Below are 23254 nucleotides of genomic sequence, written 5' to 3'. Positions count from 1 at the left end.
AAACGGCAGATATCAAGGGAGCTGTTCTCGGTAGCTATATATGTAGCTTTTTGTACTGGTCTTGTACAAAAGTATTACTTGTAACCCATTAATAATACCTATAACATGTTTTGTCCATTTTGAGGACATTAGTACATATTCGCACTCTGTATTCATGTAGGATTCTCTAAAGACACAAAATAGCTCTACAACTTTCAGTCTATCCCTAGAAATAAAATTATTAAAAGTTAAACTGAAACTGAAATATATAAAAACTAAATAGAAATATATCTTTAAAACGTATGAAACTCAAAATAAAATGAAAATTTAAAATAATATAAAAAATTAAAACTATAACAACATTAGTCTGCAGCCACATTGTTTTTATTTGTCTTAGTTGAATGAACAAAGAGTAATGAACAATGGAAGGATATATTTAATAAAAATACCATGCATTTATTACATGATGATGACATCTCTGAGGATCATTGTCGACCAGGACTCTGGGCTTCCGAAGTTCGGAATTCTCTCATTGGTTGTTCGGGATCAAGGATTCCCTCTCCTTTTTTGCAGCATTGGTAAAACAAGTAAAATCCAAGTCCCAAACAGATGAAACTGAGCAGTATAAGCCCCGCAACCTAATATACCAAATATATGAGAGACAAGTATTCAGAAGTCAATGCAAAATAATATATTGCATGATTGTTTTCATTTAATTGATTTAATTTCTTAAAAGTCGAACCAACCAGTCCGAAAAAATAAATACCTAGAGCTCGATCTGAATCTCAGAAGTCAATCCGTGAACGCCGACCTAAGATAACTTGTATGCGCTGGAAAATGAGTCACGTGGCACGTCTCTCAGCAGAAACAAAGGGTAAAGCTTCAGTCTCAGCCTCGCATTCGCTGTGATAACATCGTGCATGTTTACACTAACTGAATACATGTATTTAGACAGTAAAAATACATTGACAATGATAAACAGTAACAGTATTATTATTATATAAAGATTTCTTATTCATTATTTTAATATTAATAATAAACCATTAACTCGTTTAATTATAATAATATTGTCGTGCCAAGCAGGGATGGAACGGAGACAAAGACGCAGACGAAGACATCAGGGTATCGGGGAATACGGGGTTTAATTACAGGTAAGGCAGGCAAAACGCAGACGGACAATACAATAACCGGACTGGGGAAACAAATTGAAACGCGGACTAAATACAGAGGACTAATGACATCTGTCAGCTTCGGGATCCGGCGAACCAGAAATCAGGCGAGTGGCAGCCAGGAGTTCAGGTAACGGGGTTTATTTGGAGGCGGACGGACATCTAACGAGACACTACAACAATGACAGATCTGGGGTACACTGACTTAGACACGGACTAAATACAAGACACAGGCTAAGGGTAACGAATCACAGGTAAGAGACAATCAGGGAATCACACGAGGTAACGAGGTGGGCGTTCCCTGATTGTCTCTTACCTGTGATTCGTTACCCTTAGCCTGTGTCTTGTATTTAGTCCGTGTCTAAGTCAGTGTACCCCAGATCTGTCATTGTTGTATTGTCCGTCGATGTCCGTACCTGTCCGTCCGCCTCCAAATAAACCCCGTTACCTGAACTCCTGGCTGCCACTCGCCTGATTTCTGGTTCGCCGGATCCCGAAGCTGACAACAACAACCAGAAACAGCTGATCACACGGGGATTCCACACGGGGTTAAGGAGGGGGCGTGGCACACGGAAGGAGCGGACGATCGGGGCAGGACACATTGGGCCTCATTCACGAACCGTTCTTACGAACAAATTTGTTCTTAAACCCCACGTACGCACTTTTTTACGAAGATTCTGACATTCACCAATGTTTTCTTATCTGAATTTGTTCTTAGCTAAGAACAGAATCTACGCACACTCAAGACCATTCGTATGCACATTTGAGTAATGATAGTTTGTTCAAAATAATAGGTTATAGCAGTTTTGTTCATTCTACAGTTCATAAAATGATAGTATTTGAATAATTCATAAAAGTAAAATATAACAAATAATTTTACAGTGTAAAAATTATTTCCATTTTAGTAACGGCGATCATATGCGGATTATAAATAGGTCTGTTTCTGCGCATTGGCCTTGCTATCAAAATGGCATTTCTGTTACTTCTTGAAGAGCTTGCCGATCGTGCTCTGAGAAGGGAACGCATGTTTGAAGATCATTTAGATTTATTTGGCACACAGCGCTCACATAGAAGGTGATATCTCTCCATGTATCAGCTTTCTCTGAGGTTTTATATCCACTGGTTACGCTACTAAATAACATGTGTCTATTTGCATTTACCTCCTGTACAGTACAATCCACTTATAAGGGACTTCAAGGGACCTGACAAAACAGTCCATTATATCCAAAGTCCGTTATATCCAGAGTTGCTGTATGCCCAGAACACAACTACAGGACACCATTTATTCATGCCACACCGCAGCAGACACACTCATGGTATAGATTATTATATTGTACATGTATAATCCACGTATAGTCCTGGTCTAACACCTTCATCTTCTTCAGCATGTTTTTTTTTACTGGAAGGCCAGGATTGGTTGTTATCTTACCTGCAGCTTTATGATTGGCTAGAATATGAATTAATTTGATTGGTGGCTATGCGAGCAAATATTTATCTTCAAAGCGCTAGGCAAGTTAGTGCCAAAATTATTTATGTGCGCAAGTGTGAATTTGCACTCGCAGGTTGGTATTTGCAAGAGGACTTGGATTTGCAATACAGGTTTTGTACTTGAAAACCATTCTATCTTTGTAAAAAAATATTTTTATGAAGATGTTTGGTTTCGCATTTACAAAAAATATTGACTTGCATTTGCAAAATATATTTTTTTGCGAATGAAAATTGTGTTCAGTGCGAGCAAATTTCTTTTTACGGGTGCAAATTGGAAAGTACACGTATATGTATACAAGTACATATGGCACTATTCTGACTCCATACAAGCGGCTCACAGCCTGCGCATCTCTTCGCCATTCCTTGCACATGGCCCTACAGTCTCATGCCCTTTTATGGGAAATTGCAGAGCGTTTCCCTATGCTAATTAGGACAAACTGGCACGCGCCTTCGGTTACGAAGATGTGGGATTCGTCATTCTTAGGAACAAAGGTGCGAACAATTCTGCTACTTAAGAACACGTCATGAATCCGACGTAGTTTGCTCTTAACAAATTTCGCAGGAACAAATTTAAGAGAATTCTTAAGAAAATATTTGTGAATGAGGCCCATTGTTTGGATACATTTATTTTCTTACTTAATAAATGTGCTTAGATGTGTTTAGTACAGTATATGCTTTTCTTGTTTTATCCGGTTCATTTTGTGTTTAGATGCTAAAAAAAAAAAAACATATTTAGGTGTAATGTTACCAATTAATTGGTTTTCTATTATTTCTTATGGGGAAAATTCGATCACAACACGAACTTTTTAGGAATCGATCCTAAGTTCTGAACGGATTAAATTCGAGTTCTGAGGTACCACTGTAGTTGAACAATGTCTATGTAAGAGACATACTTATATTCAGTAATTATCCAGCAATGGACAACAGTAGTATATGTGATTCAAAATTCGGCAATTTTATCTTTTTTATTTATTTATTTATTTATTGCAGATTTCCTACCTGAGACTGAAACATATAATCTTCAAAAAGAAGCCTCCGTTGCTCCATTTCAGCTTCATTCACTTGCAAAGGTTGACACCATTTCAGAGGGCCACCACTGTACACGTTGACATAGTCTCCTTCCCAGCTTGTAGCTGCACAGGTGTAGTATTTGCCATCAAAGAACAGCAGGGTCAGCCACACCACTGCTGGCATAACGTAGGACATCAGCTTGCCACACTGTTCCAAACACTTTCCCGATGCACATCTGAATTTTTTTAAGATCAGCATCATAACAATAGACATCATTACTGGAATTACAAAGAATGCTGAGGAAAACCATGCATTCCTATAAGGATTGCACGGACACTGAAATTCCAAATCTGTTATCTTCTCCAGCCCCAAGAGAATGAAACCTATGCCTGTGTTTACAGCCACAGGACTTTTTCCAATCTCTTCTTTTAGTTTGGAAAGCCATCGATGTTCAACCATTCTTGATACTACACAAGATGTACTTTGAGGTAAAGTGTAATGTACTGCTGCAAAGGTTATCGTTCAAGGACGTTTTAGTTTCTCTTTACCCATCCGGGTTTATGTCAAAGATGGCGTGTTTATATTCAGTTGATTGGTTCTCAAGCACGATCAGACATGTTGGTCATTGGTGAACTGGGTCTTCCTGCAGAAGGAAGACTCATTCTTCTTTGCATGAATTTTTTTTTTTAATTTACATGAACAATCTCTCCATCGTACCTGTGATTTACTTCTTCCTGTTTTTCTGGTGTTGAACAGACTCCAGTATGGAAACCCTTTTAATGTCTGGTGATCATTTCCAGGAGAATTATTGTTTATTAATTACATATTCTGGTGTTTGACTTGAGTCAGGACAATCCTTTTGATTGTTAAATGAGTGTTGAAGGTCTGATGCCTGCCATCAGTAAGCCCTATAGACAGAAATCCCTTCTGAGTGCATTTTAAAAGTGCATTTTTGACCGCTAAATGTTTTAGTGAACAGAGTGGAATCATTTATTATTCTCACGCTCATCAGCATCTTCAGCAGCATCTTCTTGGTGTAAATTGGGACTCTTAAGGCTTGGCAGCACTGGGCATGTCCTGTGGGGGTGGGAGGATGGGATGGGGCCTTTGGTTTCAGAGTCATCACGGGTTAAACATAAATCAGAGCATATTGGGTGGTGGAAGACCTGCAGCCTGACATACAGAAAAGGGGTGAACTGGATGCGTGTGTTTGCCACCTGCCTGTCCCAGCTCTCCCTGTCTTACAATAACTTTCACTGACTTCTTTGAATTTTACTGCCATAAACTGCAACCCTGTACTTGTGATTGGAAGAAACAAAGAATGTACAAGGAATGGCACCTTTATATCCATATTTTGGTCATCAAGTTTATATAAACTCTGACTTCAATCTTAATGGGTGCATCCTAAATCACAAACATTATATACTATACACTGTACGTACTGAATTTTGTTAGAACCTTGCTACTCGACTATTAGTGTAGTGCGTACTCTATGTATGCATGAAAACAGTATGCATGCACTCTGACATATTTTGGTTGCTACTGTGCATATTGCCTGACCCAGATGTTTACAGATGACGTAGCTTTACCCCCGAGAAAGTTAAAAACTGTTAAAAACTATCAATGAAAGAACATTTCAGCACATTTGTATAACTGGCAGGGTTGGGGTCATTCCAGAATGCATTCATCAATTTCAATCCAGTCAGGACTAATTTCAGTCTCCCTGAAATTTGAAATCAATTCCAATTCTGTTCCCCATAGTTTGATTTCCAATCCCAATTCCAGTTCCATTTCCTAATTTGGGATTGGAATTGATGAATGCATTCCGGACCCCTGAGAACTGGATTGTTGTCTGCTTAAATTTGTGCAGAGATGTCACTTCCTCCACCATCTTGAGAAAATTTTTTGAGAACGTGACTTTGTCTCCAGTTGCAGCTCCAGTGGCCTTGTGTGATAGCGTAGCATCTAACGGTTGCACACTTTGGAATTTCGCAAAATGTATCCGGGTACCGTTCACCTACCGCTTCAAATATACTGCTTACTTTGCTTATTTTTATTTTGCCTCCAAGAAACAAATATGTGGTTTTGGACACACCCAAAGACATTATTTGTATACCAATCACCCTAATCAGAAAGCCGGACGAATGGGATAAATCTGGTTTGCAACTGCAATGCAATTATGCCCCAACATGCGCACACATGTGACCTCAAAGAGCCCGATGGCATTCAGACAGGGCCTCGAATTCCGTTGGGTTTTACCGCAGAGGTCAGTAAGGGCATTAACATGCATTTCATCCGCACACACGCCCTTCTCATTATTACCGTCTTTTTATTCCGTTTCTTTTCCACCCACATGTGATTTATGCCCCAATATTTTGTGATACTCGCTTTAAATTCTTTTATTTCTTTCTCTTTTTTTTCGGTTTTTACTGCTCCCTTTATAATTTACCCGACATTCTCTTGCCTCTCCATCCCCTCCACCCCCGCCCCTGAACGCCCCCCCCCTCCCCCACCCCACCCCTGACACACTCTTCCTCTCCAGCCGGGTTTGTGAAGTCGCCCATGTCAGAGACAAAGCTGACGGGGGACACCTTTGAGCTGTACTGCGACGTGGTCGGCAGCCCCACCCCGGAGATCCAGTGGTGGTACGCCGAGACCAACCGCGCCGACTCCTTCAAGCAGCTGTGGGACGGGGCGCGCAAGCGGCGCGTCTCCATCGACACGGCGTACGGCGCCAACGGCGTGAGCGTGCTGGGCGTCACGCGTCTCACGCTGGAGGACTCGGGGACCTACGAGTGCCGGGCCAGCAACGACCCACGGCGCAACGACATGCGCCAGAACCCCGCCCTCACCTGGATCCGGGCGCAGGCCACCGTGACGGTGCTGCAGAGTGAGTGACTCCACCCCTGCGCTCTGTGTCCTGTAATACCTAGATGGTGCCAGACTAACCCCACCCCCACACTCCCACACCTCCGACCCGGCGACCCACACACACACAAAGCAATACAATGTTTTAATTCATTCAATTAAATTTTTTCAATTTTGGCTTTATTCAACATGTTTGTTTGTTTGTTTGTTTGTTTGTTTGTTTGTTTGTTTTACAGATGTTACAGTTTGAGTGTTTTTCTTACTTTTTTGTTCCATTTTCTGGTTTCTCATGCTGCCGGTTTGATGCTGTTTGTTCAGCTACTCCTGTATGTTCGAATCCTTGCCTGTATTGCCAGACTCCAGCTTCCTCTGGCCTCTCACTGAGCCCTAAGCCTCTTCTTGCTGTTGGCCACAAACCCAGAACCCTTGTGTCTCCCACACACAACGCCCCTTTCCCCCGTACATCACCCCCCCACCCCTCCACCCAGCTGCTTCGTGGTCTTCACCTCCTCCATGTGTCCACATGGGCCTCCCTCAGCCTAACATCTTCTCTGTCCCCTTATTTGCAGAGCCCTCGTTCGGTGCGGTTCAGACCGCCCGTTTCACAGTCGGTGTCTGTCACTGTTTCCTGTCCCAGTCGTTTTATTTCACCGTGCTCTGCTCTGTCTGTCGGTTCCACGGCGCGTTAGGGTTCTGCCGTACTCTGTCTCTTTCTGCCTTATGCTGTGGAAGGGACTGAATGGAAAATGGGAAGAAGTCACAAGGAAAAACAAAAGACTCATCATGCAGCAGCGTTTGTTTGCTTCCATATCTTCTCTTTTGTAGACTCGTGCAAAGCATCTTATGCCTTAAATTGACCTTGTGCCTTCTTCACTTTGTGTCGGTATGTACAGTAAATCAGTAATGACATTATATTGTCTCATTTTGCTGTTGTATTGCATTTACATCCTGGCAATCAACTGAAATGCTTGCACGAATGTTCACCTAGCTTAACACTGTTTTTTTTTTTTGGAATACTGTGGTGTCACGACGCAAGTGATAGCAGAAGCCAGACAAAATTTTATCCTCACTTGGGGCTTGTGTGTCGGTGCTTAATGTAAGTCTCCATCTGCCAAATAAACAGACAAATAAAATACTCAACTAAAAAGAAAATCTCAAATCTAAGCCTAATTTATGTATGTTCCGTGTCCAACATGGAGCCTGTGAACATGACATTACTGCTGTTGTGTACTACAAACGTAATTTCTCATGGCTCATGCTAGTGTTTTGCCAAGAAACAAAACAAAGTAGAGATGTGAGACAAATTCAATAACAAACAAACAAGCAAAAAAAAAAAAAAGAAATAAACACTGGTGTTTTTGTTCTTTTTTTCCATCACACACCCCTAAGCGAATTGCTAAATAAAATTTTCAAACCTAAGCAAGTGTGTGCAGCAATTTTTTTTTCCTTTAGGCATAAAGTCATAAACAAATATGATTTAGTGTCCATATTCTGTCATTACTGAATAAGTGTTCCTTCATTGTATACATGTCATACAGAATCACATGTATATAACGGCTGTACATGAAGGGTATTGTAAATGACAACATGTAGGTTTTCCTCTTTTGGGAAACGCCAGTAGCTGCAGGCCGTCCTTTGTTAGCTTCCTAGCTGTGTTGTGAACTGTGGTTCGGTGCTGAATTCTGCATTGGACCTGTGCTTTGTACCAACGACCGGACTGTGCTGTGATCCCTGGATGTGTCCTAGGATCAGATAGCAGCTGGCGAAGTGTCCCCAGGGGTCACATGAGGAGTGTGAGTCTCTGCAGCAGGGGGGCACATGGGGTGTGTGAGTCTCTACAGCAGGGTGCCCCCTATAGTCCAGCTGCATCCCAGACTCAAGGTGTGAAACCTGGTGGCACAATTAGCGGCGGGGAGGGTGACTGGGGCTCGATGCCCATCCTGCTGTTTAACTTTACTGCATCTGTATCTCTCCATTACCCAGGTGTCCTCTTTCCTTTCCTTCCGAGGGGAATCCGTGTGCCTTTTACCCCCCGTTACAAAGTTCATTACATTATACTTTCACAGCTGGACCTTGACCAAACCCACTTTGGGTTTTGGGAAGTAGGGTACGACTGTGCCCTTGTAGTGTGCCAAGTTAAGCTTGAGCAAATACCGGGAAAGGTGGACATCTGATGGACCTATTTGGACCTATGTGTGTGTGTGTTTGTCTATGTGTGTCTGCATGTGAGTGTGTGTCGGCGTTTTGTGCAGATTGCACGATCTCCTAGGAAGTCGGCAAATTAAATTTAGAGTTCTGTTTGTGAGAAAGTTGGCTGGTTGCCAGCAAACGTAATTAAAGTGACAAGCGTTGAACCCCAGCTACACTGACCCTGACTGATCCCATCTCCTCCAGCTCTTCCCCAACACACAGACAGATTTAAGTGATGCACGTGCCCCCCCCTCTCTAAGAGGGAGGGGCTTCCACCTCCTGTAATGACTGGCTGCTGGACGTTTGTGCCCAGCTTACTCATGAATGCAATGGCTTGTTAACCATATTATTTTCACAATAATTATGATGGGGTCAAGCATTGTTAATGCACGGCTTAATACGGGAGCTGTGTTATTACACAGATTGATATAATAATGAAAATCAAGGAATTGGGCGTCTTGCTGTTGTCCTACAAGCAGGGGGTCAGTCTCTTGTTTTGGTTAGGAAATGAAACAGATCTGATTTCCTGCCTGGTACACAGATGTTTCATAGTTCACTGTCTCTGCAGCTCAGCAATCCGAAACAGGTGATACTGACACTAACAGTGTGGTGCTATGAAAACACAATTACTAATAGTAGCCATAAAGTCTGATAAATATTCAACAGTGTCCGTTTAATCACGTAATGAACAGGGCGAAGGAAGTGTGATCAGTTGGCAAAATATATATTTTTTCAGTTTTTAAAGTGAGATTCCAGAGCAAGTAAAACGCTGTGACTGACAAAGGTTCTGTGTTTCACTGTCCATTTTATCCCGCAGGTCCTTTCGTTCAAATGAACTGGAGATCATCCTCCTTTCTTATGTCTTATGTAATCTGTCTGCTGCCCAGCATTTTTGTCATTTTCTACAGCACTTTCCACGCAAGGGGCTGCTAAACGCAAACTGGAAATGGTTACATATACAAATCAGTCCTGTTTTCCGTACATCAAGTAAAGTGTGGGAGTGGCTTTTCTGCGTGGCTCTGTTGATGATTGTTAGCTTAACATTGTCTCTTAAATGTTCGCTAAGAGCTGCTTTGATTTCTAAATGTGTATCGCAGATCTCATTTAGAGAGCTGTTAGTGTTAGCAGTTAGCGAAGGCGCTCCCTGGCTAGTAATGTGATGCAATCTAATCTTGCTCCACCATCATTCTCTCACTGTCACATTAGCGGTTCAGCGGCAACCTGAAGAACAGACTAAACTTCGCAATGTTTTTGTTTATAAAAGAATAATGAAAAAACCAGGACCAGCATGTATGCAACAGGCACAGACACACAGACAGAGATACAGATCAGACAGACAGAGATACAGAGCAGATAGACAGAGACACAGAGCAGATAGACAGTCACAGACAGAGAGACAGACACACACACACACACAGCCAGATAGACAAGATCACCACTTACAGCAGCTGCACACAATGCAACCTTCAAAGTGTCTTGTGTCTCAATACTTCAATCTTACTGATCGTCCCATGGGCAGATTTTTGTGCGATGCTGTTTCATTTTGGTTATCCGGCACCTCTCATATTTTTCAAGGTATAGAATACACTCTGTCTCTTTCTTTTATTTCACACTAGTGTGTGTTACATGAGAGTAGAACTATATTATGATATTTAATAAAATGCCTCAAAATTTAAATTAATTAATGTGATTAATAAGTATACATCTGGCCAAATCTTTGGGGTTTAGATGACTTACTAGTTAAAGGCTCTTTCCCCTATTGTTGTATATCGGCTGTTCTGGAATTATTTTTCTTTGATATTATTTTAAATCTGAGTTGAACTAACTATTTGTATTTCAGTTGCTGAGTTATAAACAGAGGTTTCACTGGAGGGAATCACACAATGAAAACATCCCACAGTTGTATGTTTGTTCATGATGTGCTGTACTTTCCCGCTTCTTTTTAAATGGATTGTGTGTCTCGTCCGCTTCAGCTCTCTGCAGAGATACACGATGAGCTTCATGGCAGAGCAGAGGGCGAATGCCAGTTGTGGGTTTCTGTCAACAAATGAGCGCTTTTCCGTTTCAGAGCCCCGGATAAACTCCTCGGATGACGTCGCGCTCCTCCCAGGGTCCCACCCGCCCCCCTCCACGCTGCAGTGCAACCTGACCAACTCCCACAACACGCACCGGCAGAGTTTCTGGATGAAGAATGGAGAAGAGATCCCGGGAACCCGCAGAGACCTAAAAAACACAGAGTACAGGTACGGCAGGAGGTCCATCGACAGGTTATCTGGGCGTAGATCAGTATGATGGTGAAGGACTGGCTATTTGAGTGTTGGTGGTTCTAGCCCTACTGCAGATCTTTCTAGGAAGGTACTTTGCTGATCCGGTAAAAATACACAGCTATCTAAACTGGGAAAATTCAGGATGAAATTGTCAGCTAGGCAATGGATTTTTGAAGGTTTTCCTCCAGGCTGAAAAAATACTGCGCTGCACTTTTTGTCAATAAACTCTGGTTCAGTGACACAAACTATGAAGGGAAACCACAAAAGCCGGCAGCTAATTAGCCACCTAGCTCACGGCGGCCCACTCAACGGTTAACGTATCGGTGTCAAAAAGGCCTGCAGGCCCCCGCTTCACCAGTAGCGCTGGCTGTCACCGTTCCCAATAACAAATGGTTCAGTTCTGAAAATGGTTCAGGCCGCCTCGTCGCAATATCTGCTCTTGAGAGTCCATTTGTGCAAGTGTGACTCATTAAAAGGGTTAGGGAGAGGATGGCTTGTTTTTTGTTTTTAATGACAACCATAGTCTTGTCTTGTCTGTGTAGAATTCAGAAGCCCAGAGCTGAAGATGCTGGGGAGTATATGTGTGTGTACACCTTCGACATGGCACCTCCCGCGAATGCGACCATCGAAGTGAAAGGTAGGTTGTGCATCCCTCCTGTGACCCCAACCCTTGATGTCCACCAGAGAGCTAAACACTGCTGAATTGCTCTGAGCCCCTGAGTGTGTCGTTTGGAGTTTTCCCAAAGTTATTAATGTTGCAGATGCCAGCTAAGGATCATCCAAAATCCGTTTTGCCCTCTGTAGCGCGTAGCGGTTTACACCAGTAAAAACGGCTGGGCTTCTGCTCTAGTCCGCGCTCCCCCAAGGACAAGCATTTCGTTGCCATGGAGAGCCTCCCAGTATCCTTCAAAAGCCGCCATATTCTCGCCGTGGCGCGGCCGTTTCCGCGACTGCCGGCGCACCCAAAGGTCGTTTCCGCGACTCGCCGGCTCTTTATGCTCCGCCCGCCGTGATCTCATGCGACCCCGTGACAGGCATCGTGTGAGTGTGAAATCCAGCGTAGGGCGCGCCACGTGCTAGCAGATGGGGGGGGCGCGAGGAATGGCAGGTCCTGGTGGGTTTCCCAGCCCACACGTGCACGGGGCGGAGGGGGGGGGGTGGTGGATACCTAGCCCCCGAGTGGAGCGGATGGGAGGTGCTAACGGCCTGAGTCCCCCCCGCTCCCCACCCCGGCGGTCCCCGTGCCGCAGTGTCCTTGGCACGTCCATCTCCCTGCTACTCACCACAGTGGCATTGTGCCACCCGCCCCCCCTTCCCTCCACTGCCCTGCTCAGAAACAGCAGATGGCAGCTTGTTTGATGGCTCAGGATTATGCCACCAAATCCGGTCCCAAACGGCAGGACCCGCCCGTCTGTGATAGTAATCTGCACTGAGCAGGAGCTTCCTGCAGCATCGAGCTGCATTCTCTGGCGTTTTCTCAGGATTTTTTTTCTTTCAGATTGAATCTCATACCTGTGACAAAATGGGTTGTGATGCGTGATGTGTTAAATAAAGCATCATGCCTCAATTCTGACCCAAAGTCAAACGTTTCCCTTTCGTTCCTCTAGTTAATCTCAGTTTCCCTTTGGCTTCATATTGAGCATGTACCATGAATCACACTATTGTGCAATCTAAAATGAATGCAAAATAACCCTGATAGGAAATAAACCAAACGACAATGATCGCCATCATTTCCTAACGTGATGTTTATTACGTATTACATAACAAATACTACGTAACAATATTACGTAACAAATGTAATACAAATAGACCACTGTAATATTGAAATGAATAATAATACGAAATTATTCTAGCAATTTTAACAAAAGGAGTGCTGTCTGTTTAACTCACAAAGGCAAGGTGAACGGACACACACACACACGCACACACACACACACACACACACAAGCATCAGGCCGGTTTCAGCTGCGGGCTCCAGTAGGGAGTGAAACATGCTTGACATAACATTGAGAAAGGAAAACACGGCAGCTGCATTCTCCCTGCGTGTGGTGCTATAATTAGATGGCGGTGACGTCACCGAGGCCGCAAGTGACACACAACAGAGGCTAACTGCTTTCTGGCTCTCTCCCCACCCTGCCAGATCAGTCAGACGGAATAACCACATAGTAACAGAGGATCAGGAAATGGCACGTGCACTCTGCTAATGCAGGGGGTGTCCGAACCCACTTTCCCTTCAAGCTCAGTGGGAACTGAGACCATTGTGTTTAAAAACGTGTGGTTTTATTTAATTATTATCCACAAAGATTTCTTCAAGCAGTCTGTAATTGGAGACATTGCCACAAAGTTTTATGAGTAATTACACTAGATTTATATGAGATTAACTCACTGACATCCATCTGCATTGAAATATTAAAATGAATGTTTTGTGAATATTTATGTGCAAGCTGCAGTTTAACCACCTGTTGATAGATTACTTATCACTGCTTTACTTATCTCCCTAGGACAATTGCAGATTATTAGATTAGTTCATAGATTACTGTGTTTTTTGTGTGTGCTGTAAACAGGAGACCTGAATTGCGTTCTGCACATTTAATTTGTGTGGAAAGGAAAATGAAACATAAACACGATGAGATGAGTTGTACTCTGTGGTGTCGGTGTCAGAACAAATCATGGGGGGGAGCAGTGGTGTTACCAGAATGCCATCAGGGGGTGGGGGAGGCAGTGGCTCAGTTAAATTTGTCAAGCAACAATAGAGAAAGCAAAAGCCTCATGACCTGTGCTTGCACCATATGTCTTAATCATTCTTTTTCAGCATCTTTGGGTTTACCGCCCCCCCTCCCCCCACGCTAACCCTGCTACTCTGTTTTATTATGTACAGTACCAGTCAAAAGTCTGGACACACCTGCTTTAAAAGCATTTCTCTCTATTTCAGCTGTGTTATTCACCTATTAGTAAAAGGCCTCGAGGCAATGAAGTAATGCATATCAAATACTGTAATGCATATCAAATACTGTAATGCATATCAAATACTGTAATGCATATCAAATACTGAAGTGCTCAACATCTCAAACTTCTCAAATTTGAGACCCTTCAAAACAGCCTCCTTTTGCTACAATGACAGCATCACAGACTCTTGGCATTCCTTCAACCAGTGTCCAGCAGACACCTGGAATGCTTCTCCAACAGTCCTGAAGGAGTTTCCACAAGTTCTGGGCACTCGTAGGCTACCTTGCTCTTACTCTTTGATCCAACTCATCCAAAATCAGCTCTGTAGGATTTAGGTCGGGGGGTTGTGGGGGCCAGGTCATCTGTCACAGCACTCCAGCACCAGATTATTACTGGCACCGTAAATGACATTTCAGCCACACTGTGCATGCTGTGCTGTGCATGCTGTGCTGTGCTGTGCTGTGCTGTGCTGTGCTGTACTGTGCTGTGCTGGGGAAGGGTAGGGGATGGGGCCCTGTGTGTCTTCTCTGTAACCTTGCTCCTTTTCTGTCCAGCTGCTCCTCACGTCACCGGCCACAAGCGCAGCGAGAACCAGAACGAGGGCCAGAGCGCCATGCTCTACTGCAAGTCCGTGGGCTACCCCCACCCGACGTGGATCTGGCGGAAGCTGGACAGGGGGGCTTATGTGGTGCGCGGCGGCGTGCGGGGGGGGAGCATGTTGTTTCAGACCTGCAGGAACTTGGCGTGCCGCTTGATACGCATTACTACTTATAACTGCGGGATGGTTGATGAGCTGGGGGTCGGCTTCCGAAATACGATCCCGGAGCGGCTTCCTCCCTGGGCTTGGCAGTTCTGTTACTGCTGGGGGGCCATGCTGTGATCTGTGCAGTATGTGTGTGTTTAAGCACAGGGAACACTGTGGGGTCTGTTTGTGTCATTACCAGTTCCTAGAAAAGAAAATGTTACTGATAAGCTCTACACTGCCCCACAAAGGCAAAACACTGTAACTGCGCTGACACTGAAACTGAGAAAAAGGGTTTTTTGCTTTGGTTTTAGTGTGGATTTTGCAGTTACTGTAATTTTCACACTCTGTTCTCATCAAAACCAAGCATAGTTGGACTAAGATATTTTGTCAAAAGATAAAACAGTAATAACTCATATGTGATTAAACATGCAGTTACAGTGATTTGCCTTTGGGGGCAGTATAAAAACACAGAATGCACTTGAAGGTCAGTTGAGTTTGTTCTTCCTTTCTAGGACATCGACAACTCCTCTGGCCGTTTTTATGTTAACAGCAGAGAAAATTATTCAGAACTTAACATTGTGAACCTGGACATCAAAACCGATGCGGGTCAGTACCAGTGCAATGCCACCAACGCCTTGGGGACGACGATGCAGTTCTCCATCTTGCGGGTACGCAGCCACTTGGCGCCCCTCTGGCCCTTCCTGGGAGTCCTGGCGGAGATCTTCATCCTTGTCATCATCATCGTGGTGTACGAGAAGCGCAAGAGACCGGAGGAGGAGATGGACGGTGAGGCCCCTCCCCCCGCAATTATTACACCTCCCCAGAGAAAGGCTCCGAATTAAGTCATGTAAGAGGCACCAAGGGCTTTCATGCAAGAGGCTTGAGTCAGAATTCACCTTATTGGCCAGATACACCTGCATGTACTAGGAATTTGTCTTGGTGCATACAGTACCAGTCTAAAGTCTGGACACACTTACTGAAAACCATTTGTTTTTGCACAAGATAATGACCCTAAGCACACCTCAAGGTTCTGTAGTGCTGCGTTCCATTTGAACTGTGAAGTCAGAATTTCCAAGTTTCTAGTTGGAAATTTCAACTGGAATGCCCCCTGAAGTCGTAATTCCAACTCGGAATCTCGGACGAACCTCTGCAACCCCAACCTCAGAATTCAATGGTGTTTGTATGCGCAAAATACCATGTATATCAATGTATTGTTATCAACTGGTATTGCTAAAAATGGCTACCTGGAACCTGGCTAGAACTGGGGCCTGTTTCAGAAGGCAGGAGACCTTGCTTAGCCAGACAACTTGTCAGATTTAAGGTAGCCTGACCTAAATGTAAGTGAATGAAGATAAAGGCGATTTAAACTGGGGTACCTTAAATCTGACAAGTTATCTGGCTAAGCAAGAAATCTTGCTTTTTGAAACAGGTTGCTAAATGGCTATCCGACTTGTATTGGAACGTGGTTAACTTGGGTGTGACTTGATTCCCAGGTCCAACCCGAAGTAAATGTAACACAGCATAAATGCAGCATTATCTTGTGAACAAGGAAAGACATGGAGTACTGTAATAGATGGCTTGGCCCCCACAATGAGGGATGAGTTGGATCAAAGAGTAAGAGCAGATTGCCAACTTGTGCCCAGGCCTTACGGAAACTCCTTCTGGACTGTTGGAGAAGCATTCCAGGTGGCTACATCTGGACGCTGGTTAAAAGAATGACGAGTCTGCAATGCTATCATCAAAGCAAAAGGGGGCTCCTTTGAAGAATCTAAAACTTGAGAAAATTTAGAGATGTTGAACACTTCTCTTAATATCAGTATTTGATATGCATTACTCCATTGCCTCAAGGCCTTTTGCTACAGTATAAATAACTGTAAATAACAGCTAAAATGCATTAAAAGCAAACGTGTCCAGACTTTTGACTGCTACTGTACATTCACAAACAACATAAAACCCAAATTAAGAAAAATAATGAAAAAATAGAAATAAAATACTCAGCCAGTACTTTTTCTTCTAGCTGGTGAAGTTCAGTAGATCCTTTACTTAGACGTATTTTCTATATATGTGTTCAGTCCCATTACTGATGTGAACGACCGTCCATAATTTACTGTGAGAGACGTTGCTTGGGAACCTTCCATCACGAGGTCGATGGCTCTGCTATTTCTGAGCCAAAGTGTGGGCAGCTGTGACCTTAATTATTCATGCCTTTGAAGTGAGACCCCTCAAACTGATCGGTCACGTTCACGGGCCGTACCTCTGCAGCACAAGGGGCCGTGGCACGGCGCAGACTCGGCATCCACTCTTCAGCTTTGGTGGTTTGTTTCTCCGAAACGTCACTGAAGGTTGTGGTAAATCACCGTGTTTGCTAAAGACGGGGCTGGGCGGTTTGCTGGATTTGTCTCACTGTAGATCCGCCAAAATGTCCATGTATTCCAGGCCACAATTACAGTTCCTCAATGACTTGAACACAAATAAAGGTAGCAGTGTTCCAGAGACACTTCAGGCTATTGACCCTGCTGAGTTAACCCTAATGAGTTTGTTTTTTATGGTTATCTGGAACACATTTCTGACCTTTTAATGGCTGCACACTGTCCCTGTGGTCCATTTTTTTCCCAAACATGCTGTCTTGTGATGTGGAAGAACCGGCCCCTGACTCGGTTAGATGTGCTGCAGATTTATACACAAGGATGAAGCTAAAGTTTTGGGTCAAGGTTGTGTTGGAGGGTTACTAAGACTTTTTTTCCCCTTTTCCAAATCGCCTCATAACCTTTAAAATGGGTGGTAAGTGTAAGCTCCTGCATGCCTTCACTCTGTTACCCTTGCCATACCTGCCTTCCTACACAGCTCATTCAGGCCATGATCTCAGTGCTTACCCAGTTAATGCCTTTTATTGCTATACAAACCTGTCTAAATGTCTGCCTTTTCATTCGCCATTCATAGCTGGGTTTGGATGTGAGCCTCCCATTTCTAATTTCCAACTTGTTTGTTTGCATTTCCTTGCCCTGAATTAATTTCCTTCGGAACTGCTTCCTCAGTTTTCATAAATTCCTTTTTTTTTTTCCCTGATTGACATGCGAATTCTGGGGATTGTTACACAAGCGCACTATGAGTTGGTGGCTCCGGGGCCTGAAGTTTTAGCTGTCAGCCTATCACAGATCTCTTCATTTATCTTTTTTTTGCTAATTAGGCTCACCTTCCGTTTACCTGACAAGTGCTGAGGAAACGAGCGAATGGGTCCTGCCAGGCTTTAAATTAAATCACGTTCCTAAGCGTAAGGGAAGTGATGTGATTTGAGGACACACTTTTAGACTGTAAGAATGCAATATAAATCGAGCGGCACAGTATAGGCCAGCAACCCACTCTGAATATCACAAGGCAGCGGGGAGGGAAATTCACATTTTCTGTTTTTAATGAGGTACTTGCTCCCTTCGTATAGTCTGAAATGTGTCCTGGTTATGGCTCTGCATGTGGACCGTTAATCGCTGCGGCAAACATGAGTTAGGCCTCTGTGTGTGCACACGGCTTCGGTCGTGATTCGGGGGATAGATTAAGGCTGCTTAAGCAGTCCTACTAATGTGATCGGGATGGAGGATGACGTGTACCACACAGTCGCAGCATGCAGACACTCCGGATCGCACAGAATGTCCAGGAACTCTCCGGAATTCCAGCCACTTCGTAACATAATTGTCGTTCGGAAGTGCCGCCAACTCGTGAATGGTTTATTCATGATATGTTAGTCCAGCTCTTTTTAAAAAATGGTTCACATTGTACTGTGAAAAATCTTTTCCACTAGCTACTATGTTCTGGTGGGGGCCTGGTTGTTGTTGGTGTAGTACCGTGTAATTAGATGGGTGGGTGTAGGGAAGCAGGGTTCCCACGAGCCTTTAACACCAATTTCTGAAGTGTTCCTTTTAACCAGAATGAGGTGACTCAAGCTATCAACCTGCCTGACTTCTTCTCTCCTGTTTTCATTCATCTCGCCCCTCCTGAAGATGATGAGGCAGCTGGACCAATGTAAGTGGGCGGTGAATCAGTCCGCATGCCCCACAGCGGCTGCCGGGTCCCGTGCTCCGCTTATCGGCGGCTGTGCTGTAGGGCTGATCGCCTCGGTTACTGCGGAGGCGTGTTTCAGAGCTCGACCTTGTGCCTCGGTGTGTGATTGTAGTAAGCGGGCACCATCCGTCTGGCCTAATCACAGAGCTGCCCTCACTGGCTCTGAGTAGCTCCCGGCAGGTAAACGCATGAACTAGAGCAAAGTGTAAAAACTGGCTCCAAAAGCTTCAGATTCAACTTATTGTTTTTCTGTCCATAAATGACACATTTAAATATTTTTTGATAAAAGATTTTTCTTACTCTCTTTGCCAGCCTATGCCTTGTCATTATTTCTTTGAAATTCCTTTCAGAAGCCACACTAAAAATACCTGTCGAAATGCAACAATTTTTTAGTAGTGACTCTGAGGCCAGGGATCTGTGCTGTCAATTAGAAGGTTGCTGGTTTGAATCTTGCGAATGCCAGGAGTGATTCTACTCCGCTGGGCCCTTGAGGAAGGCCCTTAACCTGCAATTGCTTCATTCTGGGTATGACATTAATCTACACCCAGCCCTGCAAGCCAGTCCTCGGGAACTTACAGGGAAAATTTGAGGGTTGGTGGCAGGATTGGCACTCCAGCCACCGAAAAAAACTCACACTGGTCCTTTTGGACTGGTGTGGTGCTGAGGATTCGCCCGCCGTACGGCTGCACTCGGGGCGTCATCCCTGAGCTGGTTTGTTGTGTGGTGGTGTGATGGTATGAGAATGAAACATTCTGAGGTATTAAATCAAACGTGGACCAATTTTAAGCTTTTATCTGCCGGTACTTACTCTGAAGGCTTTGTATGTGTTGCAGCTGTTTCCGGACTGTGAGAGTAATGCCCCCCCTCCCCCCCGCCTTCTCTGTTAGGAAAACAAACTCCACCAACAATCACAAGGAGAAGAATCTGCGCCAAAGGAACACCAACTGAGCGGGGAGAGCCTGTCTACAGTGAGTACCCCAGCGCCCCCTCCAGGCGGGGTCATGAGGCCACACATTACCCAAGCCTGACAGCAACACCCCCCTCCCCTAATTTCTTATTCACAGACAATGGCGTGAATTTCACGAGGTGAAGATGGGAGGAGCCCTTGGCTTGTCAATCAAACGAACCTGGTTTCATTTGGAGTCTGATGAGAGCTGAACATTAGGGGGAAACAGACAAAACGGCTGTGTTAAGCATCCCTTGTGAAGATATTACAATAGATGTACATATATTTATGTATATATTTTTCCATTGTGTATGATTTTATTTTTTATTTTATTTGTACTTGGGCATTATAATTATTTTACTTTTTTATGCATGGTATGCAGATTTCATTACGCTTGTAGTACTCTACAGTAATAGTATAGTACTATACATACTTGGTTCTTTTTGATGGTTTACAAATCAATGGACTACCTTTGTATTTCATGTAAATCCTTGACACAATGAGTCGCTGAGAGTTTTGTACAGTTTCTCCCTTGACTTAGATATGGCTCAGCATTCAGCAGCATTCGGCCCGCAAGGCCGTACGTCACAGGTGGGGGGCGCCACCTTGCCAAGCAGTATTTCATCGAGGACCAGTGAATGCAAACATTTAAATTAAAATTAAATTAAAAAATTTAAATGCTCAAACGTATAGGCAGCCGGAGGAAAACGGGGATTTAAACGTTGTCCATTTTCTTTAGTAACTCACATGGCTTCATGTCTTGTATATGCTGCACTTAAGTGTTAATAATTACAGTAGAAAGTGTGTAAAATTTGTTTTTATATAAAAAAAAACACTCATTCTATTTTAAAATATTTATGTACAGCATGGCTATTATTCTATGCAATATTTGCTTATATATACATAAAAATATATGTATATATACATATATAGATACATCTATACATATTTACATAAATACATATATATTCACAATCTGAAGGTAAGCAATAGCAGTGTGTTTTGAAGCTTTAATGTAACTGTGTGGGATCATGTTTACTGAATCTGGTATGTAATGCACTAACTCACACACCTTCTCTGCATGACGTTTCAACAGTTTGTGTGCGTGTCCCTTAACTGCAGAAGGACTTCCACTATAGTAGCCAGTGTGCAGAGGTAGCGGTTCACGACTGTCATTTTTATGAATAAAAGAGTGAAAAACTGACCCTCGCAAAAAGTGTCACTGCTTTCCCTGGGGCTCAAAGATGCATGCGGGGCCACGAAGTTGATTTGCAGGTCACACCCCCCTTCGCTCCCCCGGTCCTCTTGAACCAACCACTTACTCTGCTGGAGCCAATTTACATGCTTTTAAAAATGGAGGCTGAAAGGCCCATGAGGCAGGTGCCCCAACAAAGACACACAGTGTTCAGAAGACTAGGGAAAGAAAATGACCCCAGCAACCCGTAATGGTGGTGGTTTGTTCATGCCCTAAGACCTACCTGGTTTTTCTGTGTCCCAGAATCCACCAAAATCCGGTCATTGTTTGGGCAGAAAAATAAGCCAACTGGACTTGATCTGCAGGTGCAAACTGAAGGCAGACTGGAATGCAGTTAGTAAGAAAAAGACGCCACTGCACTCTTGTTGCATGATGGCTGCCTTGTTCCAGCCAAGACCTTTTGTCTCTGAGCCAGAGAATTGCCATAGACATGTGGTGCCATCTAAGTCCTACTGAACTGGCAGGTGCTAGTAATCTTATGCATCTGTAGCACAGTGACAGTGTTAATCAGAAGCCGCTAAGCGGAGCACATTTCGAAAGTAACGATGCCGTGCGAAGAGACCAGACTTACTCATCATTGTTCATTATGCAGCTGTGTCTAAGTGACAATAGCATCCATAGTTAGCATGAGATACTTTTGTATTTTAAAGTAATACTATTAGCCGACTATTTAATCAGACAAAAGTTAATTAACGTAGAAGCAAAAAAAATGTCTTAGGCAGATTGAGAGCCACCTGTTCAGTATTTACTAACAGAGAAGAAAAATATAGAATGTGGCATCTATAGGGTGTTTCCAAACTTAGGTGTAAAGGCAAAAGAACTGGTTCTCAAAGATGGAAGAACATCCGACACACCACGATCATTGCCGAGCAAAGGATGTCTTATTGATTATACACAAGGTTAGTAGACCTGAAAAGCCACTTATCTGCTCCGTTCTGTCTTTCATTCTGAAGAATGGAGGATGTTGGTCGTGTCCCCCATTGAGATCCGTCTTTGCAATTTGCAAATGCTGCCATCTAGTGGAACTTGTGCTGCCCATCCATCCATTTTCTGAAATCACTTGTCCTGTTCAGGGTCACAGGTGGTCTGGGGGGAGACTATGGCATAAGGCAAGGAGCAGCCCAGGTTGGGGTGCCAACTCATCACAGGGCACACTCACACACCATTCACACTTATGGGCAATTTGGCAACTGCAATTAACCTTTTTGGAGTATGTGTGTGTGTGTGTGTGGGGGGGGGGGGAGCTAGAGTACCCTGGGGAACCCCCACAGTGAGAACACCCAAACTCCACACACATGGAGCCATGGCAAAGACTCGAACGCTTGTCCCAGAGGTGTGAGGAGACAGTGCTGAACGCTGCAGTGCTGTGCCTCCCCTCATGCTGCACAAACCCTTTAAAACACTCCACAGGATCATGAGCCACAGTACTGTTTATCACAATAACGTACAGTATACAGGGGAGTAGTAGGGGCATCGATAACCTGGCAGATTCAGAGGGACCAGAACTTGAATCAATACTGGAAATTATATCAAAAATTGGGTGACAACATTTTGTCAGGTAGCCCTGAATTTGTAGCTGTGCCCCTGTATATATGTGTGTGTGTTTGTGTGTGTCTATATTTATATATATATATATATATTCATTACACATGTCAAGGAATTTCTGCAGACTCCTGGGCTGTCATTCAGGGTCACCTTGGTCATGCAGCTCTGGCGCATTTGCAGATTCTAGCACCTTTATAGAACAAAAAAAAAGCACTCTATCTCTGTCCCATTCATAAACAGCCACATTTCATCTGAGTTTTAGCAGTTTTGCAGGTGCACCGGCAATGTAATTGCAACCATCAGCACTGAGATATGAAGACCTGGCATTTTTGGGTTGCAGAAACCCAACACAGTGTATTATTATTATTTTTATTATTATTATTATTATTATTATTATTATTATTATTATTCATAGTCCTTATTGCTATTTCTTCTATCAACGAAGTATGTGACGCAAAAAGGCCACGAGGGGGCTCCACTGCGTCAGCAATTAAATTAATTTATTAAATATATAAAACGTAGAAATAAAGTTATTGCAATAATTGGCTCCTCTTTATAGCATAAACATTTTAAACCAATATATATATATTTAATGTTTGGGATTGAATGTAATTTGAATCCTTGCAAAGGACTGAGTAACCACCACATTGCATCATCATGACCACGTATGTAGTGAATAGATCAGTTTCAGGTTGATGGTTTATTCCGCACTGCACGCATAGCTGATTGAATCATTAGCCTGTCGATTAACACGCAGATGGGTATATATGAGAAGCAGACGTACAGACATAT

General features: G+C 43.6%; 1 protein-coding gene across 8 annotated transcripts in view; it reads left to right on the top strand.

Moving 5' to 3' along the window:
• Nucleotides 1-20866, top strand: part of nptna (neuroplastin a) — a 39700-nt gene extending 18834 nt beyond the window's left edge. For 4 of the 8 annotated variants that reach the window (XM_072698140.1, XM_072698138.1, XM_072698139.1 and 1 more), the window contains 7 exons: nucleotides 6190-6537; nucleotides 10774-10948; nucleotides 11515-11609; nucleotides 14473-14606; nucleotides 15176-15449; nucleotides 19604-19684; nucleotides 19781-20866. In XM_072698140.1, coding sequence (XP_072554241.1) covers nucleotides 6190-6537; nucleotides 10774-10948; nucleotides 11515-11609; nucleotides 14473-14606; nucleotides 15176-15449; nucleotides 19604-19684; nucleotides 19781-19806 — 1133 coding nt within the window. In that variant the 3' untranslated portion in view covers nucleotides 19807-20866. Of the gene's footprint in view, nucleotides 1-6189; nucleotides 6538-10773; nucleotides 10949-11514; nucleotides 11610-14472; nucleotides 14607-15175; nucleotides 17445-18582; nucleotides 18678-19603; nucleotides 19685-19780 lie in introns of all 8 variants that reach the window. The other 4 variants (XR_011982178.1, XR_011982176.1, XR_011982177.1 and 1 more) reach the window with 4 other exon arrangements.
• Nucleotides 20867-23254: the final 2388 nt, after the last annotated feature.

The sequence above is a fragment of the Paramormyrops kingsleyae genome, chromosome 13 (genome assembly GCF_048594095.1).
Source record: "Paramormyrops kingsleyae isolate MSU_618 chromosome 13, PKINGS_0.4, whole genome shotgun sequence".
In the NCBI taxonomy this organism is placed as follows: Eukaryota; Metazoa; Chordata; class Actinopteri; order Osteoglossiformes; family Mormyridae; genus Paramormyrops; species Paramormyrops kingsleyae.
This window is presented reverse-complemented; position numbering and strand designations above follow the sequence as displayed.